General features: G+C 48.3%; 1 protein-coding gene across 2 annotated transcripts in view; it reads right to left on the reverse strand.

Annotated features, from left to right (window-relative positions):
* DYNC2I2 (dynein 2 intermediate chain 2) overlaps positions 1–24,584 on the reverse strand; it is a 257,564-nt gene that overhangs the window by 89,116 nt on the left and 143,864 nt on the right. For both annotated transcript variants that reach the window (XM_069609178.1, XM_069609177.1), the window contains exons 3-4: positions 3,028–3,137; positions 234–391 (exon numbers count right to left, since the gene is read on the reverse strand). In XM_069609178.1, the coding sequence (XP_069465279.1) occupies positions 234–391; positions 3,028–3,137 (268 nt within the window). The remainder of the gene's footprint in view (positions 1–233; positions 392–3,027; positions 3,138–24,584) is intronic.

Here is a 24,584-nt window from a genome sequence, read left to right on the forward strand (position 1 = left end):
GGCACTAGCTCTCTGTTCCCCCGAGGGAGCTCCCTCCTACTGGGTGATGCCCGATACTCAGGAACTGCTTTTTGCTCCGGATCATCATATCCCTATTTTTATCCCTGCACATACATCCCTGCTATCATCATGAGCACCACAGTCATGGTGGGATGAGGGACGTGTACACCAGTTACAAGCAATGAGTAATGCAGTCCTAGTGGGGGAAAGAAAGGAGGCTGGGACATACATACCTGCTATTAAGGACGGCTGCAAAGGGTGAAAAGTCAAACACATGACTGAGCTAGGAACGTCAAGTACCATATCAGGGTGTTTCGGATTCAAGCCCCTCCTGTCCAGGTTCCAAGTACAAACAAAAGACTTTTCTGTGCTCCAGTCTCCATCATCCAACCTTACCAAAAGAAAGTCATGAGTAACTAACAAGTTATCTTAAAAAAAAAAAACACAAAACAGTGCACCCCATTCTGTGGGACAACAATGACCATGCCACAAATATTCTGCAAGGGGCACATTTGGGAAGACATCACAGTGTCAGTGCATCCTTTGATGAGGCCACCCAGGAAGACCCCATGTAAACCACACACCCACTAAAGGGCCCCCAGAACGATCCCATGAAACCACACACCCAGTGCAGGGGCCGCCCAGGAAGTCCCAGAGTCACTGAAGGGCCACCAAAAATGAACGCATGTAATTACAATTATAAATATTATAATTATAATTGTTCTTTTATAACGCGCTTAATGCCACAGTGTTTTCTAAACGTGGGATTGAAACCTGTGTTGCGCTGCATTGACTTGCTTCCAAGACAAACGCGTTACCCCTGGGCTATCCGTCTTCACCAAACCTCACAGACACCAAAAGAACAACCCAGGAAGATCCCATGTAAGCTACATAGCCAATGAAAGGGCCCCCAGAACAATTCCACGAAAACCACATAGCCACTGAAGGGGCCACCCAGGAAGATCCCATGTAAACCACAGTCCAACTGGTTGAGCTACCCAGGAAGATCCCATGGACTCCAGAAACTCAGGATGATCCCATGTAAACCACACTCCAACTGGTTGAGCTACCCGGGAAGATCCCATGGACTCCAGAAACTCAGGATGATCCTGTGTAAACCACACAGAAGGGCAGAGCAGGAAAATGCCATGTAAACCACACACCAACTGAAGGGGCCACCAAGGAAGATCCCATGTACACCACACAGCCACTGAAGAGCCACATTAGAAGATTCAATGTAAAGCATACAACCACGAATTGTCCGCCCACAAAGATCCCATGTAACCACACACCCACTGAAGGGGTCACCAAGGAAGATCGCACGTAAACCACACAGCCACAGCTGGGCCACCATGGAAGATGCCATGTAAACCACACAGCCACTGAAGAGCCACATTGGAAGATTCAATGTAAAGCATACAGCCACGAATGGGCCGCCCACAAAGATCCCATGTAACCACACACCCACTGAAGGGGTCACCAATGAAGATTGCACGTAAACCACACAGCCACAGCTGGGACACCATGGAAGATGCCATGTAAACCACACAGCCACTGAAGAGCCACATTGGAAGACTCAATGTAAACCATACAGCCACGGATGGGCAACCCAGGAAGGTCCAATGTAAACCACACACCTACTGAAGGCGCCATCCAGGAAGATTCCATGTAAACCACAGAGCCACAGAAGGGCCACACAGGAAGATTTCCTGTAACCATACACCAGCGGAAGGGGTCACCAAGGAAGATCGCACGTAAACCACACAGCCACAGATGGGCCACCATGGAAGATGCCATGTAAATCACCCATCCACTGAAGAGGACACCTTGGTAACACGCCGTATCCATCATACAGTCACGAAAGAGGCCATCCAGGAGGACACCATGTAAAAAGCATACACCTCCGGAAGGTGGCCAACAAGGAAGATACCATGTAAATCATACACAGTTTCAAATGAAATGGCCATCCAGGTAAAACACCATATGCATTATACACCCAGAAAGGTACCAAACACTAACTGAAGCCTCCCACAACACTGCCACAGTACCCCTTCTATAAAGTTCCATTCCAGGTTGCACATCCTGCCTGTCCTAGAGCCTGTCTAGGGGGTATCCAGTCAAGTTACACCATGTCCACAATGTACTCTCTGGAGAAGCGCTCCAGGTAGAACCCCAACTGTTTTCAAAGGCCCACCAAAGCAAGCCATTGCAGTGCCTGTATATTCTCAGATGGGGCCCCCGGGACAGAAGGCCTGTCCTGAGCACAGTGTCCTTAGATCTACAGCCTCTGCGCTCTCCGTCCTCCGGTTGGGGCGGGGGGGTGAATTGTAGGGGGAGCCTGATCTTAGGGATCCATATGCACAGCTCTTTACTGGACAAAGACTGGTCTCTACATAAAGTCTGCAATACCCTGGGGCTTACACTTCCACTGCCCAAAAGGCTCTCTAGCAATTCAGGATGTACATATAGTGATCTGGGCATGGCCAACGAATGAAGCCAGTAGACAGGTCACCAGATTACAAGGACTTTCAGATCAACCAGCTTCCTTTGAAAGTGTGACCTGCGGTGAATAACCTTTCACCTTCAGAACATCCATTCCACCAATTCCAGCATCCAACGTGCTTTCAGAGTGAGTGCGTGCATTAAAAATATTTAAATAGTATCATCTCAGACACCCAAGTGCCTCAGGAAGAAAAGACGTTCTCACCCATCAACATATATTTAGGAAAAGCAGTAGTGGAGTGCGACCCGCTAGACATGGGTCAGGATGGAAGCAGACCGGCAGGTTCTTCCAGAGCTGCACAGTTACTGCGCCACTGAGCGCTGTCGAGCGAGGTGAGCAGCTTACTGACTATCATTCACAAGGTTTATCAGTTAGTCTGAAGGTTAGGAAATCTGTACTAAGAGGAGAAAATGACAGCTGTGACACTAGAAAGACCATCATGGTCCTCAGGCAGCTGCTAATGCTACAGATCTACTTCTCACTTGAATCACATGCGGGGCACCTCAAAGAGCGCGTCTGCTTACCTGCCATAGGAACAGGCAACAACAGAGCCTGTAGAATTCCAAGACACGCTGGTGACCTGCAGGCTTTGTTCCAGTGCTTCTGGGTACTGCAGGCTATGCAAGCAGGACACCTGCAAAGTGAGGGAACATTTAAAAACCTTTACAAAAATGCAAGCGATCACACTGAGAAGAATGAAATCGCAGGAAAGAAAACAAAAAGAGGCTGTGAGATAGCCCCCCCAGTGATTATCTTTACCCGGTGGTTAGCTAAACCTCCTTAGAAGCTAACCCAGCCCTTCAGCAGCTAGCCATACACTTTTGAGGGACTTGTATCGGCCCTTCAGAGGCTAACTTCACTCCTTCAGTTACTAGCCCTGCTCTGACTAGCTTTCTATGCTTCAAGGCTAGACCTGCCCCCTCAGTAGCTATTCAAGCACCATAGAAGTTAGCTTAATCCCCTCAGCAACAAACCCCACTAATTCAGTGGCCAGCTTCAAAGCTTCTGCAGCTAGCTTGCTCTCTTGCCTCATCTCCTCATTGGCTATATCTGGCCACTCGGCAGCTAGTCTCATGCCCCACGATGGCTAGAGTTACCCCTCCCGCAGCAAGCCTCAACACCTTGACAGCTAGCTGCCCTCCCTCTCCTATCGGCAGCTAGTCCCGTCCCTCTAAATGCTCTTACTGTTAATCCAGAGCCCAAGAGCCAGGCCTTCTGCATTGGCCATGCCACCCAGAGGTTGGCAGAGGGTTTCCTCCCAGCACATTTCTCAGCCGGCTACCGTTATGCCAGAGGCACAGCATGGCACAAAAGAAAAAGGCTTCAAGGCATTTGGAATACAAGACCTTGAAAGCAGGGGAACAAAGAAATCAGTAGCACAATTGAATCACCTTACATCAGAGTGTTTTAGTTTTAAATAGGCACACATAAATATGACTTTTCTTTTCACTTCTCACGCAGTCTCATAAAAAAAGAAATAAACCACCCCAAAAGTCATAAGTGCTTCTTTAAAAGCTGCCAAAGCCCCTATACATGGGCCAACAATAATGGGAGAAAATAAAGGCAGATAGGAGGCACTATAAAAGTAAAGTCCCTTAGAGTGCCAGGCCCCTGCAGTCTCCCATAATTCGTCCTGGTAGCAATTAGGCCTTTTTTCTTTACACACTGGGTAGGAAGGATATATCTCCTTAACATTTTGTAGTAGTTACACCTCAGGATGATACTGTAACAGAGGTGTGGGGGTGCTTTTGAAATTACTGATGATGGAGAACAGAAATTGGAAGTAACTATTTTCCCTTCATTATCATTCATGAACCTTGAATAGAATATAGCAAACGTGTCCACCACACCACAGGAGGAGCCAAGTTCTTTACCCAAATAGGGTTTTCAGGAATGCCTGGTGCACTTTGCCCTCTGCTCTAAAGTCCAAACAGTAATGGGGCACAAAGGTATGAACTGACATCCATGTAGTAGATTGACAGATTTCAGATGTAGAGTGGTTTCTCAAATTGGCGACAGTAACTGCCTTCCCTCTAGTTGAGCAAGCCTTTGGGCTGCCTGGGAGAAGTCAGTTAGCCATCTGGGTAGATAAGGCAATATGATACAACCATCTAGTTACTGCCGACTAGTGATCGGGATACCAGCCTAGGGCAGCTAGAGTTAACAAACAGTAAGACTTTCTAGTGCCTATTGTTTTTCCAGATAGTAGTTTCATGGCTCATTACATTAAGTCAAGGGTATGGAAAGCCAAAAAAGTCACCTTCGAGGACAGGTGATGCAAGTCTGCTTTGTGCGCATGGTCAAAGGAAAGGCCCTTGAGTTTAGCTAACCCAATGTTAAGCTCCCAAGGGGGTGGGGGAATGGGTGGTATAGACATTTCACTTGGAGACAGTACATCTTAAATAATTTGTCTAAAAAAATTATCCTTAAACACAAAAAGTGAGATGCTATTCTTGGCATGTGCTTTTTCTATAGGCTGAGATGGCTGCCAAATACATCTGGGGAGGAATATTGGAAGCTAGGAGTAGCCAAATAAAGATACGGTCTCCTCTTGACAGAATGTCAGGTTTCAGCCCCTGTCCAGGCACCACAAGAAAACCTCACTCAAAGGCATGCGGGGGTGGAAGTGAAGGGTTTCCTTGCCACTTTTAGGACTTCCATGCAGTTAGGCAGCAGGTCAATGTGCCATATTACAGGACCATTTGGGAGCAATGCAGCTATGTTTAGCGAGGTTAGGTTGTGGCAGAACATGCTGTGGTTCTTCCAGGTCAGGACACCCCATCTGCACTGTAGTCTTCGATGTCTATCCAGGTGCAAGAGATCCAGGTAACCACACTGGTGAGGTCATGGTGGGTCAACCATGCTCATTGTTGCTCTGGGTTGCTTGAATTCACCGATTAGGAGAGGGATTGTAGGAAGCGCATTGAGACACGCATCCGACCAGTCCATTCATCAGAATTCTGTTCTGGGGTCATGGATTTAAACGTTGGACATGTGGCATTGTCTACCGTGACAAAAAGGTAGTTCTGGATTGCCCCATGTGGCCTAGATGTTCTGAATACCTGGTAGGGGAAAAGCTGGCCATGCAAAGTCCCTTGCCAAGATCCAAAGCAGGAGCCCTGAGCATCTCTAGGGGGGTCCAGCACTGAGTCTACCCTCCTGGTTAAGAAAGAACATCACGCTAGTGTTCTGTCTGAACCTGTATCCCAGTCCCTGCCGTCAATGGCAGAAAAGGCATTTTTAATTTTTTTTATTAGCAATTACTTTATTTCAAACTTTTACTATTCCATTACAAACCTTAACAAAGGAAAAACCTAACCAGAAAAATCTTAAAACCTCCTCATCTTCTCAAAGATAAAGCGTTCTCTGTGATCTCAATTCCAGGCAGAAGAAGATCAGATGCTTTAATGTTTCTCTGTGGTTTTTGCACCGTCGACATCTGTCGTCCTCTGCTAACCCTCCATATCTGTGCAGTGTTACTTTTGTATGAAGGATGTTCATGCACAATCGGAGAAGCAGGCGCCTGTGTTTTGCGTTCGGGAATTTTTGTTTAGGTATTGTGGGATTATGTTTAAAGAGCCAGGAAGCGTTTGAGAGGGTATGGATCTTAGAAATCGATCATTTGACTTCAGTTTCATTCCAGTCTGCGGTCCATACGGCCCTCTTTATCATAAGTGGATTCTGACAAGCCAAGGCTGAACAGGATTCCCACACATCTTTTTCGCCATCATTTAAACGACCAGTCAACATTCTCTCTTTATCCTTATCATTTGAAATTGGGGGGGGGGGGGACTGAGGAAATTAGTTTACTAAAAGTCATCAGTGATTTCCAAACAACTCTCACGTGTAGTGAAAGGAGGCCAAGCTTGTGTCTGATTGCCATTGGAATTTCATTAGAGTGTCGTAGCATTGTTTTCTAAAAACGTCCCTCCAGTCTCTCCCAGATTTCCCAAGGAAGACCCAAACACACCTCTTCAGCATAGGTCAATGTTGGTACGACCTTCTGGATATAGAAGTTTATAACTGGGAAGAGCGAGAACTTTCCATACATCCTTGCAATCACCATTCCTTGCGCAGTCAGCTGTTTTAGTTTTATGTTTAGACAATCTGTCCATGACTTCTCACATGCACTCGCACTGATCATTACCCACTAGGTATTTTATAGAAGCAACAGGTCGTATTCAGTTGCCCCCCAACATCCAACTTGGGGTTTGCAATTTCCTCCCCACATGGCTTCCTAAGAGAAGGATTTCCGTCTTTGCAATGTTTATCTTCAAACCGTTCTGGTTTACATAACTCTGTAGTATGTCCAACTTCTTCTGCAGCCTGATGGGAGGTTCTGTCCAGAAGGACTAAATAGGCTGCATAAAAGAGCCATCCCGCAGAGGTTCCATTAATTGTGGGCGGGCAGGACCTGGTGGGCTCTAGGACCCCTTTCATATCCGTGATGAAGGTGTATAAAAATCAGTGCCAGGGGGCAACCTTGCTTCAAGCCCCTGTAAGTTTGAATTCCCCTCGTCAGGCATCCTGCCTGATCCAGTCTGACCTGCACGATTGTCCCAGAGTACAGGTCTTTGATTGCAGACACTAGGTCCTCCGGACATCCCATAGCCTTGATGTTAGCCCATAGTATTTCCCGGCTAATACAGTCAAAGGCACACTCCATATCTATACAGGCCATATAGAGCCTGCCTTCCCCCTTCAGGGTCTTCATCTTTAAGAGGCTGATCAAAAACAAGTTCAGGTCACAACCAACTCTGTTGCTAGACCAAGTCTCCTTGATCCACTCCTTCAGGCGTAAAAGTAGGATACACGCAAAACTCTTTCCCAATACATCAAGAAGGGCGATAGTTTTTTGGGTCCGCCCTGTCGCCCTGTTTTAAAATGGGAACCACAATCGCCCGTTTCCAGGTAGCCAGAACTCTGCCACAACGAACAATCTGGCGGAATAAAGCCAGGCAAAAATCTGCCCAAGCCTCTGGGGCCTCTTTTAGCATAGCATTCGTCATCCCATCTGGCCCTGGGGCACGTCAATTGCTTGCTTTCTTTATAATGCGCAGGACTTCCTCCCTATCAAAGTGGATTAACCAGGATGTAGACTCAGGGTTGCTCATCCCTTCCTTCTGTTGGATCTTTTGCGCAAAAAGATTTAAAAAATGTTCAACCCAGTGATTCTCGGGAACCGGGTTTAGTTGGAGTGAGCTGTTGTCCATTTCCCTACCATTTAACAATTTCCATAAATTCCTCAAATTATTTAAATCCAAGGTCTGGAGTATGACTTCAGAGTCATTCTGGTAGAGCATTGCTCTATACGAGATGCCCAGTTCTTATACCAGTGTTTCTCCTTTTTCATTGCTGTGCTCCTGGTGACCGCTGGAAGTGATCTCAACATCCTGAGGTCACTGTGTAGTATACTCTTATGAATTGCTATTGGTTTGCCATATGAATGTTTTGGCTTGAAACTCGTTTTGCTTCCAATTCGGTCTTTTTCTCGAAAGATCGCCAGAACAGTTTCCTACACCCGCCCTGCGTATGACTCTTGCTGAACTATCAGGTTTCCAGTAATTTCGGGCACAAATGCTGGAATAATACGCAACCTGTTTCTTCCTGGTTCTAAAGCAGGCTTGTAATCCCAAAGGGAGATTTTTTTGCTGCCTGTCAGTGGCCTTCTGTTGCAGGAGAGCACCAGCGGGTCGTGCTCACTCTGTTTGAACGGATAAACCGGCAGGGATATAACCAAGGGCGCACAGTCCCGGCAACAAAAATAGTCCAAGGTTCCCCTTGCATTCCCTGAATGCCAGGTCGAGTCTCCCATCTGATCTCCTTTCACTTGATCATTCACAATATGCATCTGTCTCACCGCCGTTTCTCTCACCCAATCCATGCATCATGCGTTCTTTTTATTAGATGCGACCCCCACCCTCTCTTCTCTGCCTGTAGCATGATGGAGTCACTCAATGTTTAAATCGGCACAGATAAATTACCCAAGGGTCGTCGAGTTGTGACTACAGCTGATCTATCCATTCCATTACTTGATCTACAAATGTATTCAAATCTTTGGAGTTTGGATTCCAGTAAAGGTTGAAGAGTGCCAGACAGCGCTGTCTATCCGAGGGATGATCTGTTAATTTTATTATTAGTATCTGAATGAGGGGATTAGGGTATATGACTCTGATGACCTTCTCTATGGAACTGTTTTTTATCAGTGTTAGAAGACCGGAACAAGGCCTTCCCAACTCACCCTTTGTTGCTTTATTTCAGTATCCTGTATAACCATCCAATAGAGGAGTTTCCCTAAGCCATGCTTCCTGCAAGCATATGATGTCCAATTTGGCCACTGTTATATCGAAACTCTGATACAGCTGGGTAAAGCCTCTGGTGTTCCAGGATCCAAAGTTCAGTCTCCCTGTTGCTCTTTGGGTCGGACTCTAATCTCTGAAGTTCGGGGCCAGGGCTCTGGCCAGCCAGTCCCAGGACTGTTCTTTTATGTAGTCTGCTTCAAACACTCGGCGCTCCTATCCCTGTCCTCCATGCATGGACCTATTCCAGTGCCTCTTATGGTGATCTTTAGGCAGTCAGGGCCACATAGAACCACTGCCTTGTCTCGCTGCGGTTTAGTTTGTTCATCCTCTTTGTATTTACAGTCTCTGCCTATCCCTCGGGGCTGGGGAACCTACGGAGGTGCCCGTGACCAGAGGTGCAACCCCTACGACATTCCAGGGCGGGGGGGGGCCTGGTACCCTTAAAGGCACAGCGAGGCCGGCTGCCAGAAGCGGACACAGCAACAACAGAAGAGACGGCCGCAATGCTGCGCTGGGAAGCCTCCTGTGTGAGCCCAACTGCAGGGTCACTCCACTGGGCAACCCGACCTGCTCGCCGGTGAGTGGGGGCATGCATGCTACAGCGAGCTGAGCGGGAAGCGTGAGGTTCCTGGATCGTGCCCGAGAGCCTGCGATCTCTGATTGCGAGCGGGTGCAGAGTCCAGGCATTCTCGGCCACGAAGGAGAACGCAGTGCCCCGTTGTCCCCGCGTGGTGCGGCGGAACCCCGAGGAGGAACACTGGGCAAATTGATTGTCCTCTCTCCCCATCCGCTGGCAACTGCCGGTGAAAGCGACAGAGTGAACAGACATGGCCCACGAACTGACCCAGAGGAGGCCGGGCCGCCAATGCCAAGTAAGCAGGAGAGTCCACTCACACAGTTGCAGGGACAGAGGCAGTTTGGAGTCCGTACCCACCCCCCCCCCCAGGAAGGGAGAACAGCCTCACAATTAACGCTACTGCCAGTGAGGGGCCATGTGGGAAGGGCGAGCTGGCAGACAAGCCCCCTGGCATCAAGCTGAAAGAGTGAGAGGAGACAACGTGGAGGTGAGGAGGCATTAATAGAAAGCTGTCCTGAGAACATGCCTAGCACCGGTAAGCCCAGAGGGGGAGAGAGCATTGCGAGAGTTAGAAAAGCGGACTAAGGGGGGGGGATCTAAATCCGTGTGCCGACATTCTGTCCTGACAGGGCCACTCCTGGCTCCCCCCTCTCATACAGAAGAGTGTAATAACAACAGGAGGAGAGAGAGAGAGAGAAAGAACAAGAGCGAGAGAGAATTGGGTGTGGGCCAGAGCCGGCCCCCCAGGCATATTAACCTGCCAAAGGATACCCCCGAGACCTTCACTGGAGCAGGGTGGAATATTGTGGCTGATCGACCCGAAGGGGGGGGGGGGACACACAGACTGCTGGCCCTGACATGTGGATGCATGCCCCTCCCTAACTCCGGGACCACACTCACCAAAAGCACCGTATCCACACTGAGGGAGAGTGACACACCCCTGTTTCCCGCAAGAACTCCTGGACAGACTGTATCAGCGCCAAGGAGGACAGTCACTGAATATGGGGAAATCCGATAAAATGCAAAGGAAGCTGAATTTCGAAAGTGGACCCTCCGCCAGAACACCAGGCCTCAGACCCAGGCGGAAATATTCAAATCAATGGGGAGGCAATGGAGGGTGCTGCCCAGCCCCAGAGATGGACATTAGAGAAATGTTGTTCGATCTAAAAACAGGCATCAGAGTTCTCGGTTCCAAACTAGACTCGCTGTCCTCCAAGGTTTATCTGCTACAGCATCGACTGGACAAGCATTGGGACCATCTTGACGAGGTGGCGCAGAAAGTGTCTGGGCTGGAGGACGGAAATACTTTGCTTAACGCCAGAGTGTCATCACTTGAGGTCCAGGTCAAATCGGTAACAGCTAGAAAATGAAGATCTAGAGGGGAGAGCCTGCCGCAACAATATCCGCCTGGTCGGTGTAAGGGAACGGCAGGGGCTACCCAAAATTGAGGAATTTGTGGAATCCTTACCAGGATCATACACCATGAATAAACAATGTGCTTGGGAACTACTTTATTATTGTCAGCCAACATGGAGGCATCCACATAGCTTGGTTCTTAAGAACCAAGCTATGCGGTCTAGTGTTTTGGGTGTGGTAGCCTAGGGACTACTTTTCCTGGACTATTTTATTGGAGCTATTTAAACCACACCCGAGCAAGACAACACGCTTCGCGTTACTTTGCAGCTTGCAACGTGACGCTCACTGTTTCCAGCTATTCCCTCGAACCTTGGAGAAGCAGAACCTGCAAGGAGACAAAAGGATCATCATTAGCAGCAGCATCTCACTTGCAGTCTTCATCTTTAAACGCTCGCAGCTACTGAGTACAGCTTCCTCGCATCTGCACGCCTCCCGGACAGACCGACCTGAAAGAGGAAGATAGAGGCAACATTAAAGAAAGCAGTAGAGACATTTACAAATTACAAACTGCTCAAAAGACTTACCTGGCTGGTCGCCTCTCGGCTGGCACCACTCCGGACATTCCACTTGCGCTGAAGAACACCACAACCTACAAGGAAGAAAAACACAGGTTAGCAAAGGCAAGACTTCATAGCGCCGCGCATAGCGCTTACTTACCGCATCATAGCGCTCTTAATGCACCAACATTTACCAGCGGGGCTCAACGCAGCCAGTTCGCCGCGCTGAAGCTCTGCATACCTAATGGAGAAAAAAGAGACATTTCAAACAAAGAAAGGCATACAGGATAGCAACAATACTAAAGAACAGCAATAAGACCTACCTGAACAATATCAAACGGGCCGGCGTCAGTGAAGTAACTGGACTGCACTCGCCCATGAAAGACAACGCGCCCCTGCAAAGAAGGCAGGACGGAGAGCACGCCTAAGTCTACCACAAGGTGAGGAGAGGGCGCCAGAAGGACTGAAATCATACGGGGGTGGAGGGAGGATACTTACCCCAGTCGGTCAGTCTTGAACAAAGTCCTCCTGTATTTTCAGGCAGAACCTTCCCCGCAGACCACATCAGGGCAAAGATGAGAAGCATACCAGCGAGTAACCCGGCTGGGTGGCGTACCCTGTGGATACCAGGTGAGCGTAACAGCGAAGCCTCCCATAACATATTCACCTGGGCGCCATGGAGACATCAGAAATTGACCAATTGGCCCAAGGAGAGCTTCGTGCTGAGGTTCATTCTGCCCGACAAGAGACTAATGCCCTCCGGAGAGACCCAATAGTGACCAAAGAACGCACTGAAGAGATTAGCAGGCAATACTTGCAATCCAACGATGCAAAACCCCGCCATACCACCCACTCCGGTACAGATTACGGCACCTGGACCAGTGCCCCTGGCCCCACCAGAAAGGTTCTCAGGCGACCCACAGAAGTATGCGGCATTCATCAATCAGTGCCGCCTTCATTTTCTTTGTAGGCCTGGAGCATTTCCAAACGACCAAGCTCGGGTAGCTTTTGTCTTATCAGACCCGAGTGGTAGTGCAGCAGATTGGTCGGTGCTGTTGATAACCGATGACGAGCCTCTATTACATGACTTTGGGGGGGTTCCAGAGAGAAATGGAAAAATTTTTTGCTCGCCATACCCAGGAACAAGCATTAGACAATGAACTCTTGTCCCTCCGACAGGGGAATCAGGACTTGTTAACATACATTGCTACCTTCAATAGACTGGTTGCCGAAGCTAGGTGGCCAGAAAACAAAAGAACCACGTTATTCCATCGAGGCTTACGAGGCGAATTAAAGGACGTCTTAGCCCAGGTGGTTGATCCACCCAGAGACTGTGCAGAATTCATAAATATGGTCGTGCAGCTAGACCACCGGTTGCAGGACCGAAAGGCAGACCGGTCTAAGACGGACCCTCGGACCATGTATGTTCGACTAAGGGAAAACACACCCCGGGTACCTGAAAATGCTGTGGAACCCATGCAGATTGGAGGGATACGGCCTCCATTAACAAAACAAGAGCGGGACAAAAGAAGACAACATCAGCTATGTTTATATTGTGTGGAAACCAGGACATTTCCTGAAGGACTGTCCAGTAAATAAAACCCCCAAGAAGAACAGTCGGGGCCACAGAGAAGGATGAAGCTAAGGAATCGGAAAACTACCAAGCTCGACAAACGTAGAGGTCAGTTTGTCGAGTGAGAAGAAAGAGTTGCTGACCTCGCACTTTGCAATACCAGTGATCTTAATTAACCACCAACAGTCGTCAAGAATGCATGCCGTTGAAGCATACATCGATAGCAGAGCAGTTGGAAATTATATTGATCAAGAACTGGCAGCAGGGATGGGGCTTCCTTTGTGTTCTAAGCCAACTATGGACAAGGTAACCACCATGGATGGTACAGAAATCGCTTCCGGACCAGTAACCCAGTGCGCAGCCAGGGTAACCTTGCTGTGCCAGGACGGACATCGGGAGTCTATTTCATTCGATCTCATCAAGGCACCTCAGTTCAGGCTAATACTAGGGATGCCATGGTTGGTTGCTCACAACCCTTTCATAGACTGGCGGGCATGAAAATTAACCTTCCCCGGTGACTGCTCCCCTGCCTGCTATTACGAAGAGGAGAAACCCAACGTCTGTATCCCCATGACTCCCAGAGAGACAGTATCAACCCTGGGAGCAACTAATACCTTGCCAAGTGAATACCATGATTTCCAGGATGTTTTCCGAAAGGACCAAGCCAATACACTGCCACCGCACAGGCCCTATGACTGTCAGATCGACCTTGTTCCTGGTGCACAAATCCCTTGCGGCAGGATCTACGTTCTCACAGAACCAGAAAACCTTCATTTGAAATCCTATTTAGACCAGTACCTTGCAAACGGATTTATCCGTCCTTTGAAGTCCCCCGCAGCCAGTCCTTTGTTCTTCGTACCGAAAAAGGAAGGAGACTTGAGAGCCTGTATTGACTACCGCGCATTGAACCAGATCACCGTGAAGAACCGCTACCCCTTGCCACTTATCCATGAGATGCTAGACCAAGTTAAAGATGCCCAGATTTATACCAAATTGGACCTTCGAGGAGCGTACCACCTGGTCCGAGTCAGAAAAGGAGATGAATGGAAAACCGCCTTCCGTACTAAGTACGGCTTGTTTGAATATCAAGTCATGCCCTTCGGGTTATGCAACGCTTCTGCGGCATTCCAGTATTTCATGAATGACGTCTTAAGAGAGTTATTTGATGTGTCGCCTTAGTGTACATAGACGACAACTTAGTATACTCAGCCTCGGAACAAGATCATGTCAGGCACGTTCGTTCAGTGCTCACTAAGCTCCGTCAACATCGCTTGTTTGCAAAACTTGAAAAATGTTTTTTTCACGTTACCGAAGTAGAATTTCTTGGTTTTATCCATACTCCAGGAAGCATCAGAATGTACGTGCACAAGGTAGATGCCATTCTGAAATGGCCTTCACTGACGTCTCTGAAAGGGGTACAAAGCATGCTGGGCTTTGCAAACTTCTAACGCCAGTTCGTCCCAGACTTCTCTCAGGTTGTGCACCCAATCACAGTACTATTACGAAAAAACAACAAAAAGTTTGCTTGGACCGAAGAAGAAGAAGAAGCCTTTCAGGAATTTAAACGAAGGTTTACCTCCGCTCCAATCCTGCAACATCCTCGTCCAGACCTCCCTTATGTCGTTGAAACTGATGCGTCCAGTCTCGCAATGGGGGCTGTCCTTTCACAGAGAGACCTGGAAACCGGCCAGCTACATCCTGTGGCCTTCTGGTCAAAAAAGTTCTCATCTCCAGAGATTAATTATGCCATCACGGACAAGGAACTCCTGGCTATCATATCCGCCTTTAAAGCCTGGAGGCACTACCTTCTGGGGGCCAGACACACCATTACAGTCATCACAGACCACCAAAACCTGCAATATCTCAAAACAGCCAAGGCCCAGTCCTTGCGCCAATTACGGTGGGCCCTTTTCTTCTCCGAATATGATTATGTAATCACATTTCGACCAGGAGTCAGGAACGGAAAGGCGGATGCCTTATCTCGCATGGGCATAGATAAAATAGTATATACAACTCCAGACCCAGTACCTATTATACCTGAAGACAAACTCTTGGGTATCATGACAGCCTTAACACAAGTAGAACTACAAAAAGAAATCCAACAGACAATGAATCCTGATGCCTACCTTGCATGGCAAACTCAAGGAGAACAATATACCATCAAGGACCATCTACCCTTTTTTAGGGATTGCCTATATGTACCCAAGAAGGAATTACAACAGCATATTATTTCAAAAATATCACGATTCACTGATCGAAGGGCATCCTGGGATCGCCAAAACCCTAGCTAAGGTGAAAGAGAACTTTTGGTGGCCTACCTGGCGTAAGGACATCATTCAGTATATTCAGTCCTGCGGTGTCTGCGCACAAAATAAATCACAGAAACAAAAACCATCTGGTCTCCTACAACCATTGGACATTTCTCCAGTTCCATGGCACACTCTTTCCCTTGACTTCATCACTGATCTACCTCCAAGCCAAGGGTTCAACACCATCCTTGTAGTTGTGGACTTATTCTCGAAGATGGCCCATTTTATTCCTCTCAAAGGCCTCCCAGATGCAGCCACTTTAGCAAAAGTGTTCCTGGAGGGCGTGGTTAAGCTACATGGCTTCCCTTCGGTTCTGGTCTCTGATCGAGGCAGCCAGTTTGTTTCAAACCTCTGGAAAAAATGTTGTGCAATGGCGCAGATCGACGTTCGGCTATCTACCAGTCACCATCCCCAAACGGACGGCCAAACCGAGAGAACCAATCAGACACTCGAGCAATATTTACGGTGCATTCTGCACCACGAACAAAGGAATTGGAAAGACCTACTATGGATAGCCGAATATGCATATAACAATTCTTTGCATTCAAGCACCGGACAAACGCCCTTCTATACCCTTGATGGCAGACATCCACATACCTCTGAACTAGACCTTCCAGCCATCTTGGAAATGCCAGCGGTAAAGACTCTACACACAACCATTACTCAGGCTTTCAAAAGGGCAAAGGAACACCTTATTCATGCCAAAGAAAAACAAAAGAGATATGCTGACCAACACTGGAAAAAGGCCCCTGATTATCAAGTAGGAGACAAAGTTTGGTTAGCCGCTAAATTCGTACCCATCAAAGGAACCCGGACCTTTCATCCCAGATTCTTAGGACCCTATACCATTAAGGCAATTATCAACCCAGCAGCCGTGAAACTGGATTTACCACCTAATCTACACATTCACCCGGTATTCCATGTGTCCCTCCTGAAACCAATGCAACCCGGCACACGGATTGGGACACCACCTAAGCCCATACTTGTTGACGGAGAACCAGAATTCGAAGTCAAAGATATCTTGGACTCTAAATACTCTAGGACCAAGCTATATTATCTTGTCGATTGGAAAGGATTTGGACCACAAGATAGATCCTGGGAGCCCAGTGAGAATATCCACGCACCACGTCTAATCAGGAAATTCCATCGGAACTTCCCAACCAAACCTGGGCGAGACAGAAGGAACACCATGGGAGGGGCCTTAGGGGGGAGTGCTGTCACGAACCTCGCCCAAAACCCCCTCTGGCAAACCCATTGGCCAGGTGGAGTCAGGACTCGGGCCTCTAGAGCCTGGCATCCTCTTCAAAAGCCCTCATGGGGCCTGTCCTGGCGCCTACGGCGCCAGGCTCATACACCATGAATAAACAATGTGCTTGGGAACTACTTTATTATTGTCAGCCAACATGGAGGCATCCACATAGCTTGGTTCCTAAGAACCAAGCTATGCAGTCTAGTGTTTTGGGCGTGGTAGCCTAGGGACTACTTTTCCTGGACTATTTTATTGGGGCTATTTAAACCACACCCGAGCATGACAACACGCGTTGCGTTACTTTGCAGCTTGCAACGTGACGCTCACCGTGTCCAGCTATTCCCTCGAACCTCGGAGAAGTAGAACCTGCAAGGAGATAAAAGGAACATCATTAGCAGCAGCATCTCACCTGCAGTCTTCATCTTTAAACACTCGCAGCTACTGAGAACAGCTTCCTCGAATCTGCACGCCTCCCGGACAGAACGACCTGAAAGAGGAAGATAGGCAACATTAAAGAAAGCAGTAGAGACATTTACAGATTACGAACTGCTCAAAAGACTTACCTGGCTGGTCGCCTCTCGGCTAGCACCACTCCGGACATACCTGAACAATATCAAACAGACCAGCATCAGTGAAGTAACTGGACCGCACTCGCCCATGAAAGACAACGCGCCCCTGCAAAGAAGGCAGGACGGAGAACATGCCTAATTCTACCACAAGGTGAGGAGAGGGCGCCAGAGGCACTGAAATCATACGGGGGTGGAGGGAGGATACTTACCCCAGTCGGTCAGTCTTGAACACAGTCCTCCTATATTTTCAGGCAGAACCTTCCCGGCAGACCACATCAGGGCAAAGCTGAGAAGCATACCAGCGAGTAACCCGGCTGGGTGGCGTCCCTGTGGATACCTCGGAGTTAATCAAGATCAAGACCGGAGAGACCCAAGCTGAAGTTGAGTGACCGGTGCCACAGGGGAAAGCAATGTCACAAAGACTGAGCGGACCGTCCACACCTCAATTCTTTGATCCACTCGCCTCAAACACACCTGTATTCTAGTTATAGGCAGAGCTTGCGGACCCGGCCGGGCACTAGCGTCCCGAGCTCTGCACTGCACAAAGGATATGGGTTAAGCTGGCCGGGGGTGTTAACGGGCGGGTTGGGGGTTGTCCCTGTGCGTGGGAAATTGGAGGGGGGATTGAGCAGAGGGGGTGGGAATCAGAGGGTAGTTGGGGGGCGGAGGGGTTTAGGGGTAGCTATGGTTGTTGAGTCTGGTCCTCGCCAGTCCACTCCACTGGCATACCCTACGGAACGAGCAGCACTCATCTCTACAAAGAAGGTAGTGGTTGGGAAGATCTGGATCTCACCGCTTTGGCACACAAGTAGCAAATTCGGTTTAACATAGCAACATGGAATATACGTGGGGGTAATAATCCTGCCAGGATTCTGAGAATCTCCCAAAACCTTAAGAGACAACACATTAACGTGGCATTGATTCAGGAAACCCATCTCACCACTTCCTCTGAGCGCAGGTGGGGTGCAAGTTGGGGTTGCCGTAGATATCTTTCCTCCGCCATAGATATTTCTCCTCCTATGTCATGAGGAGTAGCAATTCTGATAAGTAGAGGGATGAAATTACGACTAATATCGGTGGCTAGAGATGACATTGGGAAGACACTACTGTTTCACATAGTACTTGAGGGGACGTGGTCCTGGTAAATTCATATGGCCCAAACCTAGACAGTACAAATGCATTCGACTGGGTTATAACCCAACCAGCCGGGTTCTAAACAGCCACGATCGTGTGGGAAGGGGATCTCAATACTGCTCTGGATCCCCTCTGGGATAAGTCAGGTGCGACCCTGGGCGCAGTGTCCAAATAGTCTTCAAATACGGGAAATGTGCACGTCATACCATCTTGTTGACGCATGGCGACAACATCACCTAAAGGTCAGAGACGTTACATACAACTACTGGGTCCACGGCTCCAGCTCTAGATTAGACTACTTAATAGTGTCCCGGGAAGGGGGGTTTTACTGGGACAGTCACATTCTCCCTAGAACGCTCTCTGACACTCTCCGACCATTCCCCAGCAGGAGTGGGATTTGGGGGAGCGGGAGGGAGGGTTATTTCTGGCGGTTAATTTCAGGTGCCCTACAAGACCAGGTCTTTACTCAAGAGTTGCGGGGCGAAATCCAATCCTTTCTCCTACATAACAAAGGATCAGCCTCTTCTGGCGGAGTTTTATGGGTGTCCCTCAAGTTTTATGTTAGGGGAGCATGCATGTCCAAAGAAAACGGTATGCTACGGGCCATCAGAGGGCAACTCACTGAAGGGGAGATCCAGATCAAAGCATTAGAGGAAGAATACGCCGAAAAACGTGATTCCCAGATATTGGCTCAACTTCGCGATGCACTGGTTAAGTTTAGGACGAACGCTGACCGAGAAATCTGGTTCTTGGCCCGAGGGCATAAGGTCCGACAGTATTGCAAAGGTCAGAAACCAGGAGCGCTCCTGGCACGGCTAATCGCCCCACGCAGGGAACTGGTTCACTCTGAAGAAGACATTGCAGAGGTACTCTGAGCCTTTTACCAAGAGCTATATAGCTCCAGATGCCTGAGGGACCCAGCAGCCCTGCACAGCTACCACAACAAAACTGAATTATATTGGGTGGAAGAGGACTTATGGGAATCTCTTAATGAACCGATCACCCTTGAAGAAATACTAGCAACAATTAGGGAACTCCCGGGATCAAAATCATCTGGTCCTGACGGGCTAACCGGAGAATTCTATTAAGGCGTTCGCCCCTATCCTGACACCACTCATTATCGGTGTGTATGAAGAAGCGATCCAGAAAAGTGCATTACCCCCAGGATGTGTGAAGCTAACGTGATATTGTTACATAAACCCAGAAAACCGCCCGAGAACTGTGCCTCCTTGTACAGGCCAATCTCCCTAATAAATGTTAACAAAATGTTTGCCAAAATCTTGGCTGGAAGGCTGCTTCCATTGATGGCCGGGTTGGTATTAGCAGATTAGGCGGATTTCATACCCGGACGAAACACATTGTTCGGCCTCTGATGTTTTTTTGGAATAATAGATACCTTGACCTCCTCCTCCCAGGCAGTCGCGGTTCTTTTTAGATGCCGAAAAGGCCTTCGACTCTGTCGAATGGCCATATCTCTTTGCAGTACTACTGAAACTAGGGCTCATCAATCTGGTATCTCTTCTTTACAAGAACCCTTCTGCGAAAATTATGATTGGGAGAGAGCGTTTCACCCCAATTCGTTATGAAAAGGGGCACCAGACAGGGCTGCCCACTGTCTGCAATACTATTTGCTCTCGCTATGCAGCCGCTTGCCACAGGCTTAAGGGAACGACAAATTGGGAGAGGACTTAGCCTAGGACCACACAAGCTAATCATATCTTTGTATGCAGACGATGTTGCCCTCTTCATTAGGCACCCAGAAAGTAACTTGAATCCAGTGATGAGGGAGGTTCTCAGGTTTGGGGTCTTCTCAGGCTTTAAAATCAACCACAGCAATTCTGTGGTGTTCGCCCTCACGGCAGAAACCAGGGAATACAGGGGTGAATTTGACCTCAAATGGGAATCCACTGGCATAAGGTACCTAGGGTTGATGCTATCCCGGAACCGCGAAGAACTGTTCCGTGATAACTATGGGAGGTCCATTGAATCGCTTTGGGAAGGATCATTGAATCGCTTCGGGAAAAGATAGCCAGATGGCGACACTTTCCACTTAGGCTACTTGGGCGCATATCCATTGTCAAAATGCTCATATTACCCACATTTCTGTACCTATTCGTCAACGTTCCCTTGTTGTCAGGAGGCTTCTTTCGGCATTGCGCGGCCTGATCCTGGACCTGCTGTGGGCATGGAAACCAGCAAGAGGAGCCCACACAACGCTCACACAACCAACAACAAAGGGAGGCTTAGCTTTACCAGAGCTAGAACGCTACTACTGAGCAGCACAGGCACAATTCCTGGGACACTGGTACGCCTCTCACGTGGTACGACCACATGTCCAAGTTGAATGGTCCTGCTGAGAGCAGTAATTGTCGGAGAGCTCCAAGTCCCTCCACATACACTAAATGCGGTCTTGATCATATATGAGATATGGCGGAATATGGCCGCGAAGGGTGGCATCACCAGCTGATATGCACCCCTACTACTGGCTAAATTCATCCCTAGGCTGCCCATAATGGGCAAGCGGGTATATCTGCAATGGGCGGATAAGCTACGAATAGAGACCCTTGGCAACCTGTTTGTGGACGGGGAGTTTCTTGCGATCCAACTGGTTAAAGAGCAAGGAGCCGACTCTGCTCTTGACATATTTCTGTACTTCCAACTTCAATACACGTTTAAGTCCTTTTTTCCCTCATTCCCAGCACAACTGCCAGTATGGCAGCTATTTCACAGGGGAGGGCCGCTTGATCTCACAAATCTATAACGACCCGATGGTCGATGGGTCGAGAGGGATAGAAAGCCCGAAGAAAAGGTGGGAAATAACTCTAGGAGACTCCATTGAAGAAGAGGACTGGGCCTACATACTGAGGCAGACCAGAAGGTTTCCCTCAAACGTATTCACTTTAACTTTGTACACCAGACGTATCACACTCCATCCAAACTACACAGACATTTTCAGTCCATTCCAGAGGCATGCACTAGATGTGTCCACAACCCGGCCGGCTTCCTCCACCTGGCATGGGAATGCCCGGGAGCCAAACATTTCTGGTCAGAGGTGTTGCCCAAAATATCACTGTTAGTAGGGGAACCCCTGGAGCAGAGTCCTCTTATAGCACTACTGGGATGTATAAAGGCCCTAAGGCCCGCCGTGAGGCGACTTGCGGGACTGCTTTTAGTTCTGGCGCGTAGAAGGGTTGCAATGACATGGGGGAGGGGCCGCCCACCCAACGCACAAATGTGGCTTCAAGATGTTGCCTAAAGCCACAAAAGGTTTATTAGTACTCTGCCACTACATGCGCACCCCCCAGAAATCTGGGATCCTCATATCCATTATCCGATGAAAGTCGCAGACTTATGAAACGTCACAAAGTAGAGAATGTCAATTAATGCCTCACGTGCTTAAGATTGTGATTCTTATGTGCTGCTTGAATCTGTGTATTTTTTTGGGGGGGAAACAGGGGGTGGGGGGGCGAACTGGACTCCATGTTTTGTTGATATATTATACATAAATAATATGGCCTCAACTCTCAAGTTGTTTTCGTTAGGGGCTTGCAAGCTTTTAAATCAAAACCCAGGGCTCGCAGTTCATCAATCGCATTAACCATAAGCACTGTCAAGGGAGCAGAGGCCATGTATAGGCACACTGGGCCTCATTGCGAGTTTGGAAGTAGCCATGCCTGTAATACAGGCAGGCTACCTCCAAACTTGCGAAAAAAATCCGGCACCCGCGAATGGGCAATTACCAGGTCATGCCGAGTTTGGCAGACCCAGTAATTGCCCGTTCATGGGTGCCGGTAATAAGGGACTCCCCATCCCCATTCGGCCCATAGGGTTGAATGGGAGGGTGGAAGCACCGGTACCGTTAATAATGGTACTGGTGCTACCATCATGTTCTGCTCGCGGGTGTCCTTGCAGCCACCAGGTCTGACCTGGTGGCTGTACCGGCACCCGCGAGCAGAACTCATAGTATGGCGGTACTGTACCAACGGTGCCGGTAGCGATACCGGTGCGGTTATTGCCTTATTGCCATACTTGTAATAAGGCCACTTAGTCATTTTTATTTTGGAAGTCCACTATCTTGATGTCTTTAGAGGGATATGATGAAGGAGGATCATTATATTATATTGATTCAATATTAAACCGTCATTTGCCTTCAAAACTCTTTCCAGGATAACCTTACGGCTGGCGTGATTCCAGTTCTGTGTCTTAGACGGTTTGTCATGAGGATTGTTATCCGAACGGGAGGTCCCCGCCCCTTTATTAATATCCTGCTCACCCACCGCCTCACACTTCTGTCTATCATTGCGGCAATGCTCGTTCATTCTATCCAGCAAGGAGGGCGGCTTATCTAGCAAGGAGGGCGGCTTTTCTGTTCTTTTTTTTTTACTGTATTTATTACTGGCAAAACACATTGCAGAGATCATTACAGTTATAACATAACAGTAGGACATTCAAACATGAGGTGGATTTGGTTTAGATTAGGGCTTCGGGTTGCTTTATTGCTGTCTCATCAGTCCACATTTTCTTGTGAATTTTCTGCGTTCTCTAGGTATGTCCTGAGGGGGGCCCATATGTCTTTGGGTCTTGAGGTGGTATGGATACCTCGTACATAAGTCTCTTCACATTCCTGAACATTAATCAGGTCCCGGAGCCAGGCGTTGTGTGTGGGAGAGGTTGTGGATTTCCATTTCATAAGTATGCACCGTTTGCTCCTCCCACTGCGAATAGTCTGCGGGTCTTCGTGGTTGCTTTCCCAATATCCCCTAGTAGGTATTTCAGTGGCGGCCGGAATCTGTGTGTTCAATATATTGTTCATAGTTTCTGTTACTTCCTCCCAGAATCTTCTGATTGGCGGGCATTCCCAATACATATGTATCGAGCTTGCAGCTCTTGCGCCGCATTTGGGGCATGTCATTTGTTTCGAGGGGTCAAACTTGGAAATCTTACTAGGAGTGACGTGTAGATGATTTAAAATTTTGAACTGTATAAGTCTGAGGTTAGCGCATAGGGAGATGGCTTTGGTATATCTACAGTAATTTGTCCGAGGGCAGCTTTTCTAAGGTGGGCAATATATTCATCGTTCTTGCTCATTTTTCTTCCAGGGTCAAAAATAGTACAGTACATTGCGTTGGTTTGGCCTTATTGCTTGGAGTTCTAGCCCTTCTTCCACACGACCCGAGTAGGACACGTTGCATTTGGTCAGGTTTTCAGCCATATAATATTCAGATTCATGATCGTCATATGTAGACAACTGCATCAGGGGATCTGCCGATTTTTCTACGTCAATTATCTCCTCGCATGTATAAGCTGTTCTGTTAGACTCTTCGTTTGTGCCTTTGGGAAGGTGATTTCCCTTGCTGCAGTCTAGCTTACAACTTTCCTTTGGGGTTATGGCGTTTAAGTGTTTCACTGATACAGTTCTTAAGTTTCTAATAAAGTTCCATGCACTACCCCCCCTTTGTAGATTCTAATAGGGGCGTGTTTTTGATTTTTTGGGAGGATCCAACTTCTTTTCTTTTGCTAAAATGGTGTCCTGTTTATGGGACTCTCAGATAAAAATCGAAAAAAGGTCTGCGCCCTTTACAAATCTCCCTGGTTGCTCCACTGGCTCAGACTCCATCATTGGTTCCGAGCTGCCACCCACGTGTACCTGGCTGGGCGAGTGCTACAGGAACTTGGGAAGGAGGCAACCGTGGGATCAGCAGGGTGGCCGGAGGAGGGAGCTGGTCCCTGAGAAGGGGAATCCATGGATCATCCACAAGCTCTCGAGGACACTTGGTAGCCGTCCACTAATTCTCTCGCACCTAAATTGGTTTCGATTTGAACTCGGCACAGTCACTGCTGGCACTTGTTTGGCCTCCCGTTTGTCCACTATTGGGCCATCTTGGCTCTTCAGTAGTGTGATTGTATCCCGGATCCCTCCCAAGAACATCCTTTTGTCACCCCGTACTTCTTGAATTAAATCAATAAGGGTTTTGAAGACCACACCGTCAGCCTCCTTTTGCCTTGTTTTCTTTTCTCTAGTAGCCTTGATAAATGCTTCAATAAAGACCATCTTAGTGCCCATTAGGGCGAGTAGAGTCGCCTGGTCTTTGAGGCAATCTTTTACGTTTTCATACAATTTCAAAAAGGGTGACAATGTAATGGACACCATCGAGCTGATGGCAGCCTGTAGGTGGGCTATCGGATCATCAATACAGGCCACTTTTGGGGAGGCTACCTTCTGGCCTTGTAAAAACGCACTAGACTGTTGTTGTGCGTGTTTCTCTTTGCTCCTTGGGTGTTCCAGATTTCCTCCTGATCGGAATCCTCACTAGAGTCTTCACTTGAGCTGGGAGTTTCACACTGAGAACGTTGTCCCCTTGAAAACTCTCCACTGTCTCCAGTACCCATGGGGATGTTAGGAGACTTCTGACTCAGAATTCTCAAGCATAGCTCTAGCTCCCTTCCAACTTCTG

The sequence above is a fragment of the Ambystoma mexicanum genome, chromosome 8 (genome assembly GCF_040938575.1).
Source record: "Ambystoma mexicanum isolate Mex_15411 chromosome 8, UKY_AmexF1_1, whole genome shotgun sequence".
Lineage (NCBI taxonomy): Eukaryota > Metazoa > Chordata > Amphibia > Caudata > Ambystomatidae > Ambystoma > Ambystoma mexicanum.